The sequence below is a fragment of the Eptatretus burgeri genome, chromosome 14, assembly GCF_056783735.1.
Source record: "Eptatretus burgeri isolate ZD-2024b chromosome 14, Ebu_testis_v1, whole genome shotgun sequence".
In the NCBI taxonomy this organism is placed as follows: Eukaryota; Metazoa; Chordata; class Myxini; order Myxiniformes; family Myxinidae; genus Eptatretus; species Eptatretus burgeri.
This window is the reverse complement of record NC_140974.1, coordinates 47,410,908-47,430,137: the sequence shown is the minus strand read 5'-3', so window position 1 is coordinate 47,430,137 and position 19,230 is coordinate 47,410,908. Positions and strand designations below refer to the sequence as shown.

General features: G+C 45.9%; 1 protein-coding gene across 2 annotated transcripts in view; it reads left to right on the top strand.

Moving 5' to 3' along the window:
• Nucleotides 1-308: 308 nt before the first annotated feature.
• Nucleotides 309-19,230, top strand: part of GLE1 (GLE1 RNA export mediator) — an 89,318-nt gene continuing 70,396 nt past the window's right edge. For both annotated transcript variants that reach the window (XM_085854700.1, XM_085854699.1), the window contains exon 1: nt 309-609. In XM_085854700.1, coding sequence (XP_085710826.1) covers nt 532-609 — 78 coding nt within the window. In that variant the 5' untranslated portion in view covers nt 309-531. The remainder of the gene's footprint in view (nt 610-19,230) is intronic.

The following is a 19,230-nucleotide window of genomic DNA, read 5'->3' as shown; positions in this document are numbered from 1 at the left end:
GGTACTCTGCTCATAGCATAGAATATATAAATGACGAGACACTACAGGTATATTCACTCAGAGAAATGAACTACGGAAGTTGCTCGGTCTATCAGATTAATAATATCCTTGACTTTGTGTATACAGTGGGTGTTGGCGAGTACATTCATTTATCGGATTAGACTGCCAGGAACGTCAAAGTGCGTAATTACGTTGTGATGACGTAATAACATTGTTTCCTCCTCGCTAAGATTGCGTCATTACGTTGTTGATGACGTGTACACGGTTGCATTCTTGCTAAGACTGCGTCATTACGTTTAAACTGCAGCATGGCGTACGTACGTACGTCGAGCTCCTCTCGCTGAACACGTGATTACGTCGTCACGTCGTCGGAAGAAGATGAAATTACTTGTGTTCTGTCTATCCATGAACGTGTGGATGCGATACTTTTAAAGGATATAAGTTTACCTGCTGGTACTGTACGACCCGGTCGTCACTGTATGTACAGTGCCTGCTGTACTGTACACGGGACCTGAATACGCAGACAGCATCATGGACAAGGAAAGTGTACTGGATGAATTGGGACGGAGTCGGAAAGGCCGTTTGCGGTACGGAGCAGGCGATGTCGAAGTAAGTGGGTTTGAATTATTTGTTTGATTTGTCATTGCGGCCTAAGCTCGAATGACCACGACTGCAGGTTCCGCCCGTTAGCCTGCGGGATACCCCCCCCCCCCGGTCCTCCCCGGATCCAGGTGCACCAGCGGACGGGATTTGTTTACACCATATCGGGTTGCAGCCCCAGGGGTGACCGAGCCCATTGTAATGACTTTCTGCGGCCGTGATTACCGTGATGGGAATACAGTAATGGAGGATAATTGGTCTGTGATAACACTCCCTGTGATCGTGTGCCGTGGTCGTGTGGATACAACACGGGCTTCATGGGCAGGTGGTCTGTTTGAGTCGCCCCTGTACGACTCGGGCTAAATCCCAGGCCGGCGTTGTCCGCCTGTGATGTGGTTTCAGTACCCATGATGCAGTGCGCTGGCGCCATATTGGTTGGCACCCGACAAAGGTTTAACTCGGCCAAATAGTTAGCGTGACGTTCCATTGCAGCGAGTCAGAATAACGAGATAAACGTGTTAAGATTGTAGAGCGACTGGTGCTATCGTTGCTTGGGAAGGGAATACAACCAACATGGCAGCGCGCACGGCATGATGGGATATCTCTGAACACCCTCTCCACCCAGGAACAGGCCTTTGTACACATTGTAGGAGGCCAACCAACATGGCAGCGTGCATGGCATGATGGGATATCTCTGGAAACCCTCTCCACCCAGGAACAGGCCTTTGTACACATTGTAGGAGGCCAACCAACATGGCAGCGTGCACGGCATGATGGGATATCTCTGAACACCCTCTCCACCCAGGAACAGGCCTTTGTACACATTGTAGGAGGCCAACCAACATGGCAGCGCACACGGCATGATGGGATATCTCTGGACACCCTCTCCACCCAGGAACAGGCAGTTGTACACATTGTAGTAGGTAAACTAACATGGCAGCGTGCACGGCATGATGGGATATCTCTGGACACCCTTTCCACCCAGGAACAGGCAGTTGTACACATTGTAGGAGGCCAACGAACATGGCAGCGTGCACGGCATGATGGGATATCTCTGGACACCCTCTCCACCCAGGAACAGGCAGTTGTACACATTGTAGGAGGCCAACCAACATGGCAGCGCACATGGCATGATGGGATATCTCTGGACACCCTCTCCACCCAGGAACAGGCAGTTGTACACATTGTAGGAGGCCAACCAACATGACAGCGTGCACGGCATGATGGAATATCTCTGGAAACCCTCTCCACCCAGGAACAGGCAGTTGTGCACATTGTAGGAGGCCAACCAACATGGCAGCGTGCACGGCATGATGGGATATCTCTGGAAACCCTCTCCACCCAGGAACAGGCAGTTGTACACATTGTAGGAGGCCAACCAACATGGCAGCGCACATGGCATGATGGGATATCTCTGGACACCCTCTCCACCCAGGAACAGGCAGTTGTACACATTTTAGTAGGCCAACCAACATGGCAGCGTGCACGACATGATGGGATATCTCTGGACACCCTCTCCACCCAGGAACAGGCAGTTGTACACATTGTAGTAGGCCAACGAACATGGCAGCGCACATGGCATGATGGGATATCTCTGGACACCCTCTCCACCCACGAACAGGCAGTTGTACACATTGTAGTAGGTAAACTAACATGGCAGCGTGCACGGCATGATGGGATATGTCTGGACACCCTTTCCACCCAGGAACAGGCAGTTTTACATATTGTAGTAGGCCAACGAACATGGCAGCGTGCACGGCATGATGGGATATCTCTGGACACCCTCTCCACCCAGGAACAGGCAGTTGTACACATTGTAGGAGGCCAACCAACATGACAGCGTGCACGGCATGATGGGATATCTCTGGACACCCTCTCCACCCAGGAACAGGCAGTTGTACACATTGTAGGAGGTAAACTAACATGGCAGCGCACATGGCATGATGGGATATCTCTGGACACCCTCTCCACCCAGGAACAGGCAGTTGTACACATTGTAGGAGGCCAACCAACATGGCAGCGCACATGGCATGATGGGATATCTCTGGACACCCTCTCCACCCAGGAACAGGCAGTTGTACACATTGTAGGAGGCCAACCAACATGGCAGCGTGCACAGCATGATGGGATATCTCTGGACACCCTCTCCACCCACGAACAGGCAGTTGTACACATTGTAGGAGGCCAACTAACATGGCAGCACACACGGCATGATGGGATATCACTGTAAACACTCTCCACCCAGGAACAGGCAGTTGTACACATTGTAGGAGGCCAACTAACATGGCAGCACACACGGCATGATGGGATATCACTGTAAACACTCTCCACCCAGGAACAGGCAGTTGTACACATTTTAGTAGGCCAACCAACATGGCAGCGCACATGGCATGATGGGATATCTCTGGACACCCTCTCCACCCAGGAACAGGCAGTTGTACACATTGTAGGAGGCCAACCAACATGGCAGCGTGCACAGCATGATGGGATATCTCTGGACACCCTCTCCACCCACGAACAGGCAGTTGTACACATTGTAGGAGGCCAACTAACATGGCAGCACACACGGCATGATGGGATATCACTGTAAACACTCTCCACCCAGGAACAGGCAGTTGTACACATTGTAGGAGGCCAACTAACATGCCAGCGTGCACGGCATGATGGGATATGTCTGTAAACCCTCTCTACCCAGGAACAGGCAGTTGTACACATTGTAGGAGGCCAACCAACATGGCAGCGCACACGGCATGATGGGATATCACTGTAAACACTCTACTATGTGTACAACTGCCTGTTCCTGGGTGGAGTCGGCCAACCAACATGGAATATTACACGTTTTGGGGCATCGCGTGTTAATAGCAGGCATCCATGCCAGATCAATGAGTCATAGGATAAAGAAAAAGGTGTGGGTGGATGCCACCCTGGATTCTCAATTTTTAGGTCATTTTCAAGGTCATAAAGGTAAAAATGGCAAAAAAAAATGACAAAATGATTCATTTTTCCTTTATTTTGGCAGAATTAAAACATTTTTGGTGCCAATATCTTTATGCATTCTTCTGTTTCATGTTTTCATACACAGACAACAAAAACATCATGTAAACTTTTGAATTTACATAAATGCACAACACAATGCAACGTAAAACTGCAGTTTCGAAATGCAGTAATCTGAGTACCTATTATGGTAATCACGTTCCTCACTGGCAGTGAACCAAGCTGAGAAATTGAAATGTTATGTCTTAGGTTACTGTAGATTTGTTCAACAACAATTTCAATGTGGCTAAAATGTAGTATGTGCACGTTTTATCGAAAATCTCTTGCCCAGCTGGGTTACAACATTCTCCCGCATCACAGCCACATGCAGAAGTGCACTTCAGTTCATTTTTAAAGCAAGTGCACCGAGCTGTTTGGCATTTGGATTTGCACCCACAGGTCATCAGCTGAAGGCAAGCATTTGCAATTGAGGGTAGTCTTGTCCAGATAGGTACCAGGCAAGTCTTCTCCTTCACCCAGGCAGCGGTGTCCACAGGGGATGGTATCCTGATGCATTCTCGATCTGCTTGCAACCAGATCTTTGGTATTTGGCACATTTACTGTGCAGATCCAGGGCATCTCTGGTCGGAGGCAACAAATCAAGTCCCTTCTTGGCTTTACCAAACACATGGAATCTATCTTGATCCACACTTGGCTCTGCAGGAACGCCATACAGATGACATACAAACTGCTCAACTTGGGCGAGTTCTCCATCGCGACCAATTCCATTGACTAGGAGTGGCTGACTCTGGAAAGTTTTCCAGCACGTCTTTCCACAAAGACCAATGTGCTTTGGTGTCGACTTCCGTTGATAGGACACCCCATAAACAATATCTTGGGCAATACTGCACACAGTCTGTTTGATGGTAAAGTCTTCATCTGTCTCCTCATAAAGGTTATTTATGCCCCCAGAGAGCAAGCAAAGGAACATATACAAGCTCTCTGGGATCACTTGATCAACATGCTCTTGAACAAGTCCATGCCATGTGCTCTCGAGTGTCCTGGTGTGTCGAGCAGATCCTGCCTGACTCTGAGGGCAACGTGCACCATCTCTTGAAAGATGTTGCCTTGTGCAAACTTTAGTGTTCCACCGTCTTCATTTTCAGTTGATTCCGATTCTGATGAGAACATTCCATGCTCTATGGATTTGGTCAGTGTTCTGGAGATCAAGAAATCTGACTTGTCACCGGGGTACATCAGGAGTGATCCCCTGGATAGAGGTTTCACATAACTGGCCTTTGGTCCAACGAGCTCTTGAACGACTTCATAGAAAGTTGTTCTCCTGAACTGGTATTTTGGTGGTACGCATTTGCCCATTTCACTGCTCATCCTCTCGTATCTGTCATATACATCACTCATGTCATACACGTGGCCACGAGAGAAACCTACACACAAGTCTCTGCATATCATCATCATGCACTCATCCTCCACTGGCTGTTGTGATTCCCTGGCTGATCCTGGTCTTGCAGAGTGTCTTTCAAAGGATACCAAACAAGCAAGATGATGGCAACCTTCAGCTTCTATCAGGTCGCTGACTCCTGACAATCTTGAAGTCATCACCGGGTGAAGTTTGGAACGCTCAATAAATTCTGCAGACTTCTCCAGAGTTTCCACCCTGTGAACTTTTATTTTGCCCTCTTCTTGGCAAAACATGCATCGGGACCAATTCATTGCTCGTTGGGTGCTTCGTCGGGTGGGTACTGAAGTAGTGCTGAAGCATGGATCAAGACCATGATGGGATGCTAGCTGTGCTGATGACTGGCGCTGTTTCTTTAGTCTGCTTAGCTTGCTTTCAGAGGTGAATGTGGAGTAGCAGGTTTTGTGCCACCTGTGTTCCATTGCATGGAATTCTTCCTCTGAAAGCACCTCGAGTCTCTCAAGGATGTCTACATTGGTGGTGTCACCCAGTTTTCGCCTCTGATCAGCGACTGTCCTTGTTCTGTTTTTTCCTTCTCTGGATGCTGTGCGGAGGTCACCTGAACTGCTCTGACAAAAAAAGGCGTGAGAGCTGGTCTGTGTCTTTGCTCTCTTTTACGCTTGCTAATTGATACAGGGTCCATGGCTGGCGACTATACTACTGCTTTCAAACTGTGGAAGTTTCTAGCGATCTGAAAACACAGTGGTTATAACCATGTAACAACGATCAACAAGAACACCTAGCACACTGCTATATACACTACATCTGGTACAGATTTGGCAGGAAGCCTGCCTATCTCCAACTGGAAAGAAAATAACAACATGTTAATGGTGTGCAAGTTCTGGTAGTACTGAGAACAAAGCGACATCAGACATGGTAAAATACCCATAAGAATATAACAGAAAAATGGCAATGTTTGCCTTTTCATTCTCCTAAAACGCTATAAATTAAGGTATATTTTCAGTTTAAACATTCACAATGCAAAAATACACTTGCAACAATATACAAGCTTTGGTTTTATTGATACGTTCAATAAAATAGGCACCGGTTTCATCAAAATAGGCAAAACCCCAAAATCGACCGGCAATGACCTTGGTGACCTTCAAAATGACCTTGAAATTGAAATTTGCCAGTGGCATCCCCCCACATTCTTTTTACCTTGCCACAGTGGAATGAACCAACATGGATGCCTGCTATTAACAAGCGATTCCGCAAAAAATGTTTCTAGGGGCCTTTTCGATTTTTGGCGGTCGACGATTGAGCCTGCACTGTATATCTATCCACTAAGCCGACATCACCCAAAAGGGATGACAATTACACAACACGTGAATCTGAAAGTGGTATTGCCCTCAAACGGTTCGAAGTCATTGATTGGGGTTTCTTTATTGTATTATTTATTTATTTATTTATTTATTTATTTTTGAGGGGTTGTGGAGGTTGATGGAGGATGTCACGTGCATGCCCAGGCATCTGCTTCATCTTCGGAAGTCGATCTGTCCCTTCCATCTGCATGCTCTTCTCTCTTCAGCTTCAGGGTGTTTGTCTATTTCCATTTTGAACTAATTCAACCGGCCTTGCTCCTGTAACCCTCTCTGCCACACTACTGCACGTAATGATCGCTCTGTTGTAAAAGAGCACCACAGCCCACTATGATTGGGCCGAGATAGCGCACTTGCTTTTGAGCTGTCTGGAGTGGGGTTTGGTTCCCCATCCAGTCTCATTGTGTCTGATTGATGCTTCGTAGGCAGGACAGTTTCCAAGTTCCCTCGCAAGGTGCTCCATCCCTACGAAGTATGGTGGGCTGAGTGTCTCTTCTGCTGCCATTAGTCTGTGGGTGTTTGATATCCTCTGCACGGTGTCTTTTGCAAAATAAAGAGGGCGAGTTATCTCTGGCACCCTGCACAAATTACAAACTCTTACTCAAATCACCTTCAATCAAACCTCAGGCCTGATCAGCAGGTTCTGAGAGATTTGGGCCAACAACATTCCCTGGCCGACCCCTCAAGAAGGTGGGAATCATTGAGACTAGTTAATGAAGTAGTAGCTAGCTAGCTATCGTGTGCAGCCTGTGGTTGCTGGTTGCATCATTTTCTGGAGGCATGGCTGTGCGGCTGATGCAGTTCCCTCGATTACTAGTACACTGGTACTCATTTTGCCAACCTCAGAAGGATGGTAGGCTGAATCAACCCCACGTGATGTTAATTCAATAGCCGACAAGGGCTCAAACTCAAGACCCTAAAATCTTAAGCAAGTCAACATAACTGATTTAAGCCAACCCCTACAGTAGTTTTGTCTACAATTCTTGCGAAGAAAAAAAAAGAAGTAATTAAAAAATCCTGATCTACCTGTGCAGCATCCCTCTATTTGGAAAACAACCTTTCTTTATTCCAAAAACTTTTACCTGAGATACACCTCCATTACCTTCATTCTATGCCTGCTGTTGGCTTAATGGTTAGGGTGGTGGGCTTGGGATCCTAGGATCCTGAGTTCAAATCCCGCTCAGCTGTTGAATTAATACCAGGTTGGATCAACTCGACCTGTCATCCTTCCGAGGTCGGCAAAATGAGTGCCAGCATATCCTGTGTCGGAGTGCCGACCCGTCCAGGATTGTGCCCAATAGCCAAGGAGACTGCTTAGGCAGCACCTACGCTCTGCACAGAGTATGGTCTCAATGGATGGATGGATGGATGGACCTCCATTTTCAGCATCCGTTGCTATTCTTCCAAGCAATTCACCGTGCAATTGAGAGGTGTTCAAAATGTTTGAAGAACATGATATTTGTTGGCATCTTATCGCTGTTATTTTTTTTTTGCTGATAATTAAACTTATACAGTCTAGTTGTTGTCTGCAACTAGTTTAATCAATCCAACTTGTTTAATATTTTAATCCAGAAGTTTGTTACATCATGCAATTATAGATCTTGTTAAAATTGAGCATGGAGGTGTCAACAATTTTTTTTTTTTTTAATATTTTTTTTTTTTACATACAAAACGGTGGGTACGAGCTTCATATTATACAGTAGCCAAATGGGTAGCTAATATAACAAGGTGTAGAGACAAGTCCCTTGAAGATTGGCCTGGGCCTCCAGGTCAGGATGAGGGACATTCAAAACGAGCCATTGACTTGTTAACTAGCTATTGCTTGATTTAAGGCATTAACTGTGGAAAAATCGCTTTTTGAAAGTGAACAAAATACCAGAACTTGTGTTTTCACTTCATCATCCACAAGCACTTTGAGTGCATGTCCAGATTGTCTCAGCAAGTTGGGTCCCTGGAAACCTCAGCACGAGCCACTGACTAGTGTATTAAACAAATAAAAGCTGCTGCATGGAGAGCTCATGACAAACTTTCAAGGATATGAAGTCGACACTCTCGGAGTCGGTTTGTGGTGAGGATGTTGAGGTCGTGGAGAGATTCACTTACCTTGGCAGTGATATGGTATGTATCTGCTGGCTGTGAGTCAGAGGTCAATAGACGTCTGGGTCGGGCCTGGGGAGTCATGGATTCACTGGATAAATGGGTGTGGCGCTGCCGGTACCTGTGCAGGAGGGCGAAAGTCCGAGTCTTTAGATCCTTGGTGCTTCCAGTCTTGGTCTATGGATGTGAGACTTGGACTCTGACTTAGGATCTGAGATGGAGACTTAATTCCTTTGGTACCAGGTCTCTTCGGAGAATCCTTGGCTATCACTGGTCGGACTTTGTGTCTAACGAGCGGTTGCTGAGAGAGACTCACATGAGATTTGTTACCTGCATAGTCCGTGAATGTCAGCTGCGGCTGTATGGACATGTGGCTCGTTTTCATCCTGCTCACCAGATTCTCTCAGCGAGGGAGTCTCATGAGTGGAGGAGGCCAATGGGCTGATCCACATGCCTCGTGGTTGCAGCAGGTTGATCGGCATCTCAAGGAGATGGGGATGGGCCGGACGGAGGCCCCTGGAGTACCGGCGAAAAGTGGACGCAGCGATGCGCTGCTCTGGCCCATGCTACCATACCTGACTTGACTCTCGGATTATCAAGGAACGACAGTTGAGTCCGTCCTGCTTTATGGAAGTGAAGCATGGACCCTCACTGCGACCCACGAGAAGAGACTTTATGGATTCTATACTCGTATTCTTCATTCATCTTTCATTGCCCATCAGTCTCAACGTAGGACACATAAAGAACTCTTTGGTTCTCTTCCAAGGCTGTCTGTTAAAATTAGAAGACATCTCAGGATTGTAGGGCACTGCTACCGCTGCAAAAACGAACCCGTTTCCAATCTTGTACTCTAGACACCTAAACATGGAAGGATGAAGCAGGGCAGACCAGCTCTCAATTACATCAACATTTTGAAGAAGGAAACTGGCCTGGAGACAGAGGAACTGCACACAGCAATGCTTGATCTAAATGACTGGAAGCTGAGTGTCAATGTCATCTGAGTTCGGCCTAAGAGCCGACATAAGACTAAGCCATTGGCAGCAATTGCTGGCAATGTGTTGCAGGTGTCTTGAACCGTTCAATACGTATCAAGATTACTTTCTTGGTCTGTTGTTCATTGGTAATAAAACTGTTCTCACCACCGGGATTCTGAAGCAAAATTGAAATTTATGCAATGAAAGCACAATGGATCACCACCACCCAATAAGGTTCACATCCAACCATCTGTCAGCGAGATCAGGGTCTCAGTTTTCTGGGATACCAAGCAAATTCTGCTGCTTATCTATATTCCTCACAAAACGACAACCACAGAAGGTTACTCCAGCAGCGTCATGCAAATATTGAATCGAGGACAAACACTAAGGATTTTTGACCATAGGCACCTCGTTCACTGCCATGTGCCTGTGCACAAGACCGATATTGCCAGACAGTCATTGGGGACTGCTTTGAACAGCTGAATCATTCATCCATGGAGCCCAGACCTGGCCCCTGACGATTATCATTTGTTTCAACATGTGAAATTGCACCTGCGTGGCCACCAATTTGCCGACGATGTCGAACTGATTGCAGCAACCAAGACGTTGCTGAAGGAGGAATCTAAAAACTTGTTTCATTCGCATTGACAATAGGACCAATGGAGCATGTGCATTAAACTTTTAAGGGACAGTGTTTGCAAATTTAACTATTGTGACTGAAACTTGTGTATCTTGTTTATTGAGCTTTCTGAAGGCCCCTTGTAGGTTGAAATGTATCTTTTTTTTGAGATCGCTGGTGTCCTTTCAACAGGGTAGTGCGGACTTGCCTTTTAGATGTTTAGTCTGTTTGATTTTTCACGTGACAAATTATTGGATTGGATGGGCGTTAAGCTGGGGAGTAGGGACCCTTCTGCGAGCATTATAGGACATGAAGATCCCACGGTATCTTTAATAAAGAGTATGCAAATTATTATTGTTGGCTTCCTGAACAAATTCCAAATTCTTTACACCTTCAATAGAAAGCCAGGACTGGCTAGCTGGTTTGTTAAAGACTTAGGCTAAAAACTTTCCACGTCTGACCCCAAATGAGGGGGTCTGTTCAAGTAGTAATTGGTGATTATTATTGATGTCCTCAAATTGTTTATGAAGTACGCATTGTACATTTGGCAACTTCAGTAATACCGTTTTGAATGTTACTTGCATAACGTCATTTAAGTTGACTGCCATAAATGACGATGCATTTTAACCTTTGGAGCAATCAAGACAATCATGAGGAAGTGGAAGGCATATGGTACCACCAAGACCCTGCCTAGATCAGACCATCCCTCCAAACTGGATGACTTAGCAAGGAGGAGACTGATCAGAGAGGCCACTAAGAGGCCAATGGCAACTTTGAAGGAGCTACATACCTTTATGGAAAAGACTGGTCACTGTGTGCATGGGGCAACACTATCCCAAGCACTCCACATGTCTGGCCTGTATGGAAGGGAGGCAAGAAGGAAGCCATTACTCAATAAAGCCACCTTGAGTCCTGTTTGAGGTATGCAAAAAAAAACACTGTGAAGATTCTGAAGCCATGTGGCATAAAGTTTTGTGGTCTGACAAAACCAAGATGGAACTGTTTGGCCTCAATGCAAAACGTTACGTTTGGCGCAAACGTAACACAGCGCATCACCCAAAGAACACCATCCCTACTGTGAAGCATGGTGGTGGCAGCATCACATTGTGGGGATGTTTCTCATCAGCAGAGACTGGGGCACTTGTCACGATAGAAGGGAAGATGGATGAAGCAAAGTACAGAAAAACCCAAGAGGAAAACCTGCTTCTCTCTGCAAGAAAGCTGAAATTGGGACAGAAGTTCACCTTTCAGGATGACAACGACCTGAAACACACAGCCAAAGCTACACTGGAGTGGCTAAGGAACAAATAGATAAATTTCCATGAGTGGCCCAGTCAGAGCCCCGACCTAAATCCATCAAATCGAAAATCTGTTTCATGACTTGAAGATTGCTGTCCATCAACACTCCCCATGCAACTTGACTGTGCTTGAACAGTTTTGTACAGAAGAATGGGAAAATATTTCCCAATCAGGGTGTGCAAAGGAGGTAGAGACCTATCCCAACACTCACAGGTGTAATTGCTGTCAAAGGTGCTTCCACCAAGTATTTAGTCAGGGGAATGGACACTTATCCAACCCAAGATATTCTAGTTTTATAATTTTAAGTGATTTTTCTGATATTTGTAGAATTTGTTTTTCACTTGGAAGTTGTGGGTTACGATGTTTAAATAAAGGTGGAAAAATCATCACTTCCGGTTCCGGTTTTGAGCGGCAAGAGGTCTCCTTCGGGGCTCCCTGCTGATGTTCTCAAAGTTAAGTTCCGGTTGTTATTTGTCCCGTTTTAACTGTTTAATTTTCTCACCTACATGTTAATGTGTGTTCCTAGTTCGGTTTTGTTTCAAAAATCGTGCTATTTTGTGAGTATTTATGTCGACGTTCTTACTTGGTGTTTGAGGCCTAGTCTTAGGCTTGAGGCCTACCGGTTCCACTCGGTGTTCGATCGTTTTTTTTTTTTTTGTTGTTGTTTGTTTTTTCTCCCCATTACCTTCAATTTCTATCCTCCCCATTACCTTCAATTTTCATCCTCCCCACTTTCCAAACATCCCCCATTCTCCCAACTAATCTCTTTCTTATCTCAAAAAAAAAAAATATATATATATATATATATATATACCCAACAACAACAACAACAACACGCTCACCTTCTCCCGATTCTGCTACTTCTTCTTCCTCTTAACTTCCTCCTCGTCTTCCTCGATTTCTTTTTTTTTTTTACACTTCCATGACCTAATCTGTTGAACTCTCTCATACATTAATATTAACAACAAAAACGATCTCATAATGCTTCATCTTCCTCTCTCACACATGTGGTACTCTTTACTGTTTCACAATGCACTACTCTTCTGCTATTTTAACAGACTGCTCTCATTTCGACCTCTCCTTCATTCCTTGCCTAAAAAATCCAACTATTACAGCGCTTCTTCTCTCCATGCTCTGAATTCGCCTTCATTGCATCCATCAAGAATTGTGTTAAATCGCATCTCTGACCTAAAACTTTTAAAAACCACAGTTTGCCATGGATGCTTGCTTTCCATCAACCATTCTTTTTTCCAACTTCAGTGCCAACTCACCCCCTCACCCCTCACTCTCACTCTCAAAGCAACCATCCCACTCTTCTCCCTCCAAGCCTCCCTCTCACCTCTTTCAAAAATTCCCCCTCACCTTTCTCCCACCTTTCATCCCCCTCACTCTTCCTTCTCTAAGTTGCCCCCCTCTCATCCAACAACCTGCCTCCCTCCACTGCCCTCTCACCTCCATCTTTTCACTCTACCTCCTCAAACCCTCAACTGCCATCTTCCTTGTCTCTTGTCCCCCCTCTCTCCCAGCACCACAGAGCCTTTTCTCCTCCTCATTCGGCCCCCTCCCCTCGCTATTCTGCAATACCCCACACTCCTTCAGCAACCCTCCTTCCCTCCCCCTCGTCCCTCGTCCTACCCTCCCCCGCCCCCTCCACCTCCTGCACCCAAAGCCTCCTCCCCTACCTCTTCATTAAAAGTGTGGACCTCAAATATCCGGGGCCTTCGCTCAAACCTTTCAGATCTTTCCCTACAGGTTGCCACTGACAAACCAGACATTATCTGCCTAACAGAAACTTTCCTCTCCCAAGACGTGTCTGACTCCCAAGTATCTCTCCCTGGTTACTCCTTCTTACGGTATGACAGACCTGAGCCTCGTCCTGGTGGAGGTGTTGCTCTCTTCATCAAAGACTCTATTCCTCACTCTCCCTGCACTGCTCTCACTCCCCCACACCCTCAGGAATACCTCTGGCTTCGGCTTCCCCTCCACTCCCACCTCATGTTTATATGTGTACTGTACCGTCCACCGAACAGTGATGACTCCATCTACACCTCACTCTCCGAAAACATGGACCATCTTCTATCTTCTCATCCAAACTCTCTCTTCCTCTTATGTGGCGACTTCAATTGTCATCACGCCAGTTGGCTAGGTGTGGGTACCTCTCTCACCTGCCATGGGACATCAGCAAAAGCTTTCTGTGACTCATTGGGACTGACTCAATCGGTCAACTTCCCGACGCGGATCTCAACCAATGGTACTCCATCTCTTCTGGATCTGATTTTGACAAATTTCCCTGACAATATCTGCTGCTCTTCCTTCGCTCCAATTGGTTCTTCTGACCACGTCCTTGTTAAAGTGGACATCTCTCTGGCTGTTATCAGAGAACCACCTCACCGCCGTCGAGTCTGGCATTTCACTCAAGCCGACTGGCAGGGTCTCCGAGCAGCCATCAAACTTACAGACTGGTCTCCTATCACTACTTTCTCAAACATCAACTCATCCTGGGAATTCTTTCAAAGAAACTTGCTCTCCCTCATGCACAGATTTATCCCCTCTCGTGTTCAGTTGTCTTACCCTTCCTCCCGCCCTTGGTTTACTGAAGCTTGTGGCGAGGCAGTTGTCCTGAAACAACTTGCCTTTGCCTCATGGAAAGCAAACCCAACTGAGGGCAATCTCAGTTCTTTCCACAAAGCTCGGAACAAGTGTGTATCTACCCTCAGGAGAGCCAGAAAACAACATCTTTCTCATCTCAAGTCTGAACTCTCAAACCTCTCTCCCTCCTCAAAATCCTGGTGGCGTTTAATCAAATCTGTTTCTGGTGTATGTTCCCCCTCCATCCCCTCCCTTACCTCAAATGGCCGCACTGCTGATTCCACACGTGATAAAGCTGAATGTCTAAACTCGGTGTTTGCAGCTAAATCTTGTGTCCCAAACCCATCACTATCTCTACCCACTTTACCCAGTCGCACCCAACTGTCCCTGGACTCTGTATCCTTTTCTCCTGACAAGGTGGAGAGCTTGCTTTCAAACCTCGAGTCAGATTCTGCAACTGGTCCAGACGGCATCAGCCCACGTGTCCTCAAAGCCTGCTCTTCTGCTCTTGCTCACCCTCTCTCTGTTCTATTCACCCTCTCATTTTCCCAAGGTCATCTGCCATCTGCTTGGAAATCTGCTAACATCACTGCCCTGCATAAAAAAGGTGCAAAAACAGATCCCTGTAACTACAGACCAATCAGCCTTCTCCCAATCATCAGCAAGGTTATGGAATCCATCATCGCTTCAGACATGAAATCCTTCCTCTTCTCCAATGGCTTGATTTCCAATCATCAATTTGGTTTCAGACCAGGTCACTCTACCCTGGATATGCTGCTACTGCTCTCCCATCAATGGATGGAGGTCCTCAATGCCAGACAGGAAATCCGAGCCGTATCCCTGGACATATCACGTGCTTTTGACACAGTCTGGCACCCTGCCCTACTCACCAAACTCTCTTCCCATGGTATTCAAGGCCATCTCCACTCATGGCTCGCAGACTTCCTCTCCTGTCGCAGTCAACGTGTGGCCCTAAATGGAGTTCTTTCATCCCCTCTTCCTGTGCAGGCTGGAGTTCCTCAAGGTAGCGTTCTGGGCCCTGTTCTTTTTCTGGTTTTCATCAATGATCTCTCGGACTCTCTGGAAAATCCTCTATTTCTCTTTGCCGATGACTCCACCCTCTGCCGTACCATCTGTCATCCCTCAGACCGGCAAGCAGCAGCTTCTTCGCTCACTGCAGATCTGGATAAAATCACAAACTGGTCCAACACGTGGAACATGTCTTTCAATCCACACAAATCTCACACTCTCACTATGTCTCTTCGAAAGGACCGTTTAGAAAACCCGACCATCCACTTTCTCAACAATCCTCTGGAAGAAGTCTTTTCTTTCAAGCTTCTGGGTCTCACTATCTGCCATGACCTTTCCTGGGAAAGTCACATTTCCAACCTTGCCTCAAAAGCCAGTCGCCGACTGGGAATCCTCCGTCGTGCAAAGTCCTTCCTCGGCCCTCTTGAGCTCCTGACTACTTACAAAGCTTTTGTCCGTAGCCTGATGGAGTACTGCTCTCCCCTCTGGGCTGGTGCTCCTGCCTCCCACCTTTCTCGGCTTCACGCTGTCGAAACCAGGGCATTTAAGATCATTGGCATCTCCCGCAATGAAGCTGAGTCTTTGGGCCTCTCACTCAATCACCGCAGGTTGGTCGGTGGTCTTTCTGTCTTCTACCGACTCCTCTCCAGCCTTGCCCCGCTGCTCTCTCTGCGATTTGTCCCAACCACATTTCCACAGGGCGCTCAAGGTCCGCCAACAACCCCCTTCTGGTAAAACTACCAAAATCACGAATCACTGCTCATCTTCACTCTTTCATTCCTCTTTTTTCCCGCCTTTGGAATAAACTTCCTCACTCTATTCTTTCCCATTCTTCCCTCCAGGCTTTCAAAACAGCTGTTCACCACCACCTCTTATCTTCCCCCATCCAAATCCTCGATCTTTTCTACCCCCGATAATCCACCCAAGCCCACTTCCTTCAATTCTCCTGCTTTCCTTCCTGAAAGTCCCTGTAATGTCCATCTTCTCTTCGCCATGTTCCCCGTCCCATCCCCATCCCTCTCCCTTCCACAGTTCACCTAATGTGTCTGTTCCCCACTGTTTTGTCCCTTCCACTCCCGCCCCTCTTGTCTCATGCCTCCTTGCTGTGAGTTGTGTGTTAGCTCTCATACGAGCCTCGACCAAGGTATACAAAAAAAAAAAAAAAAAAAAAAGTCTGATTGAATGCAATTTAATTCCAGACTACAAGGCAGCAAAAGGTGAAAACTTTTAAAGGGCATGTACACTTTCTATTGGCTCTGTACATATTTTCAAGTGTTTGTGCGTTTGTACGTTATTCTTTCACATCTGAACCATAGCACCGAGAAGCCCCAACTTTGGGTACAGGTACTTCAGTATCTGGGCAAGGTTTTACGCAACCAGACGTTACCCTTGACTTCTGTTTTGAGGCCGCCAAAGTGTATATTGGGATGTGGGGTCAGACTGTGCTGCCACTGGCCCACAGGTAAAAGGTAACCAACATGAGGTCAATAACTCCATAACTTTGCAATGTCCAATACATCCTGAAACCACCGCTGTGAAAAGCTCACCCAGCAGGGCAGCACCGGGTATCTCCCACCTCCCCAACCCCTCTGGCAGCGACCTGTAGCCCCTGCAAGTTAATGTTATTATTTTACCTTTGTTATTGGAAACAGCCATGGAAATACACCACGATAACATGGAACGACGCTCAAGCTGCTCTGTATATACATCTTAACATGCAATTTTTCCAAGCATCACTTGTAATGCCCTCTCCCATTACTACCAAGAGTGGTGCTGTTAGTATGTAGCCTCCATATTCTCTACACATTTGCGTCGAGAATTTGCTTCGGCCTCACCTCGGAACCCATGGCGGGCAAACAAAGTAGGTACAACCTATGTCTTATGACCCTTAGTCCCCCTGGCAAGTTTGGTTGAGATTGGATAAGTAACAGATGAATGCATTGACCACAGACAGACAGACAGACAGGCAGACACCAAGTTGCGTATTTCAGTATGATAGTCCTTGCTCCTTTATCTCGATTAAAGATTTGTATATTTCAAACAGCAATGGACCCAAACTGACCCTGCCATATTACACTATTTGCTATTATCCATCCCATGTCCAACGTGGCACATGAGAATCGTCCTGGTCCTCCCAAGAGTCAGCCAACAACAAATGCTATTTCCACAGTGTTTCTGCATCTGAAGGTACTTTTCTGTCCAGCATGATTACTGTCATCATCTACCACTCTCTTTTAGCTTAACCTGTCACCTTTATATGGTAACTGGATAGTATAAGCTTTCAGAAAATCTATGTGCAGTCATATTAAGTCGACCGCACTGCCATTGGCCAACTCAGTCAGGGCCAGATTTAGGCATGGGCAAGCTGGGCAGTTACCCAGGGGCCTCCACAACCAGGGAGCCTCCACATATTTCATGAAGAAATAAAATTGTAAGGAAAAATATATTTGTGAGGCCTGAATGGTACTTGGTAGTTCGTGGAACAGATATAAGATATTCATCTTATCTCATTCTCTATTTTATATAGAAGTTCAGATTCTTTGTTCTTGAAAAATATACTTTATGGATGACTGTAAATATGTCTTGTCACCTTTTTAGTAATCTAAGGTAGGGTGGGCCTCCATTACTGAAGGCTGCCCAGGGACCACCACATGTCTAAATCCGGCCCTGAACTCGGTAGTTTTGTTAAATTTTCTTAAGCACAATTGCTAATTATTCCTAAACTAATGATGCACAATCCTCTTCCATGAACCAGTACTGACTTGTCCGAATAATGCGTAATCTTTCCATGTGTGACCCTTTGTCTCTAATTAATTATCAATTCGATTTTGTTGCCTTAAAGTCTCTTTTCCACACAACTGTGCAAGGTTAAATCTCAGGTTCTCCCAAGCCTGTCCACAAATCAAATTTTATGAACAATGCTTGTCAGAAGCATCACTCACTTTGGTGCATGTTTGCACACAAATCTTCAATGCAGGGGCAGTAACATGCAGGTGTCTGGTTGCATGCCTCTTCGTAATCCCGCATCAGCCATGTTCTCCAATTACTATTTATATTTCAGATATGCAAGAGAGGCATTTATCGATTCACCTGCTATTGGTGTCAAAGCTTCTCTAAAACTCTGCTCTTCAAGGGGAATTCTTTGTTTTGCATTTGGATCTCAGGCTGTGTGCAGCAGTGGTTCTGTATCTTTTTCGCCTCCAACGTGGTGTCAGCATGGCTGTTGGCTTGTATTTTGGATGCTGTCTGTCCGTCCATTCATCTATCCGTGATGAAAATGATTTAAACCAGAAGTTGGTGTCAAAGCCACCCAATGCTCGCCTGTTTATACATTTATCGTTTTAAAAAGACTAGTCTAATAATATTTTTTATAAAGCATTGCAGTGAAGTCTGATCCAAATAATTTTAAAGCAATATATGTATTTATATATTGTAATCAGTAAACTCGTACACATATTAAATGAATGGCAAGCGTCTAGTATAAACAGGCGAGCATTGGGTGGCTTTGACACCATCTAAAGGCCCTATCACACCTTGACGATTTAGCCAGCGTATGCCTGACGTATGCAAAATTTGGCTAAAACACTGGCACACGTTGAATACATTATGGGTAAGTTTGTATATGTTAAGAGCGCGCTGGCATACGTCGTAGTACGCCGAGGTGTTAGACAAATTTTCCATGCTTGAAATTTTTCGATGTATGCCAGCGTATGACTCGCAGGTTCTGCATAATGCTGGCCATAAGTTGTAGGCACGTTATGCGATCGTTGACACATGTTACTTGTAAGTTACTCATAAGTCGAAAACACGTCGAGGTAATGTTTAGCGTACCCGAAACTTATTTCTAACCTATGAGTAACGTGTTGTAGGCATGTTACACGATCGTTGACACACGTCGACATACGTTACTTGTACGTTACTCATAAATCGAAACACGTCAATGTAATGGTTTGCGTCAGTGTTCCAGACTCCCTGTTTTTTGTTTTTGTTTTTGTTTTTTTTCTTCGGTATGACGCTGATGTTAACACTTTGATTTCTAGTGCGGTTGTAATATAATATAATTAATAGGCTGCCGCTCAACGATTTAAATCGTAACCGCACTAGAAATCGAAGTGTCAACATCACAGTCATACCGAAGAAAAAAAAACCAAAAAACCAGAGAGTCTGGAACACTGACGCTAACCATTACATTGACGTGTTTCGACTTATGAGTAACATGCAAGTAACGTATGTCGACATATGTCAACGATCACG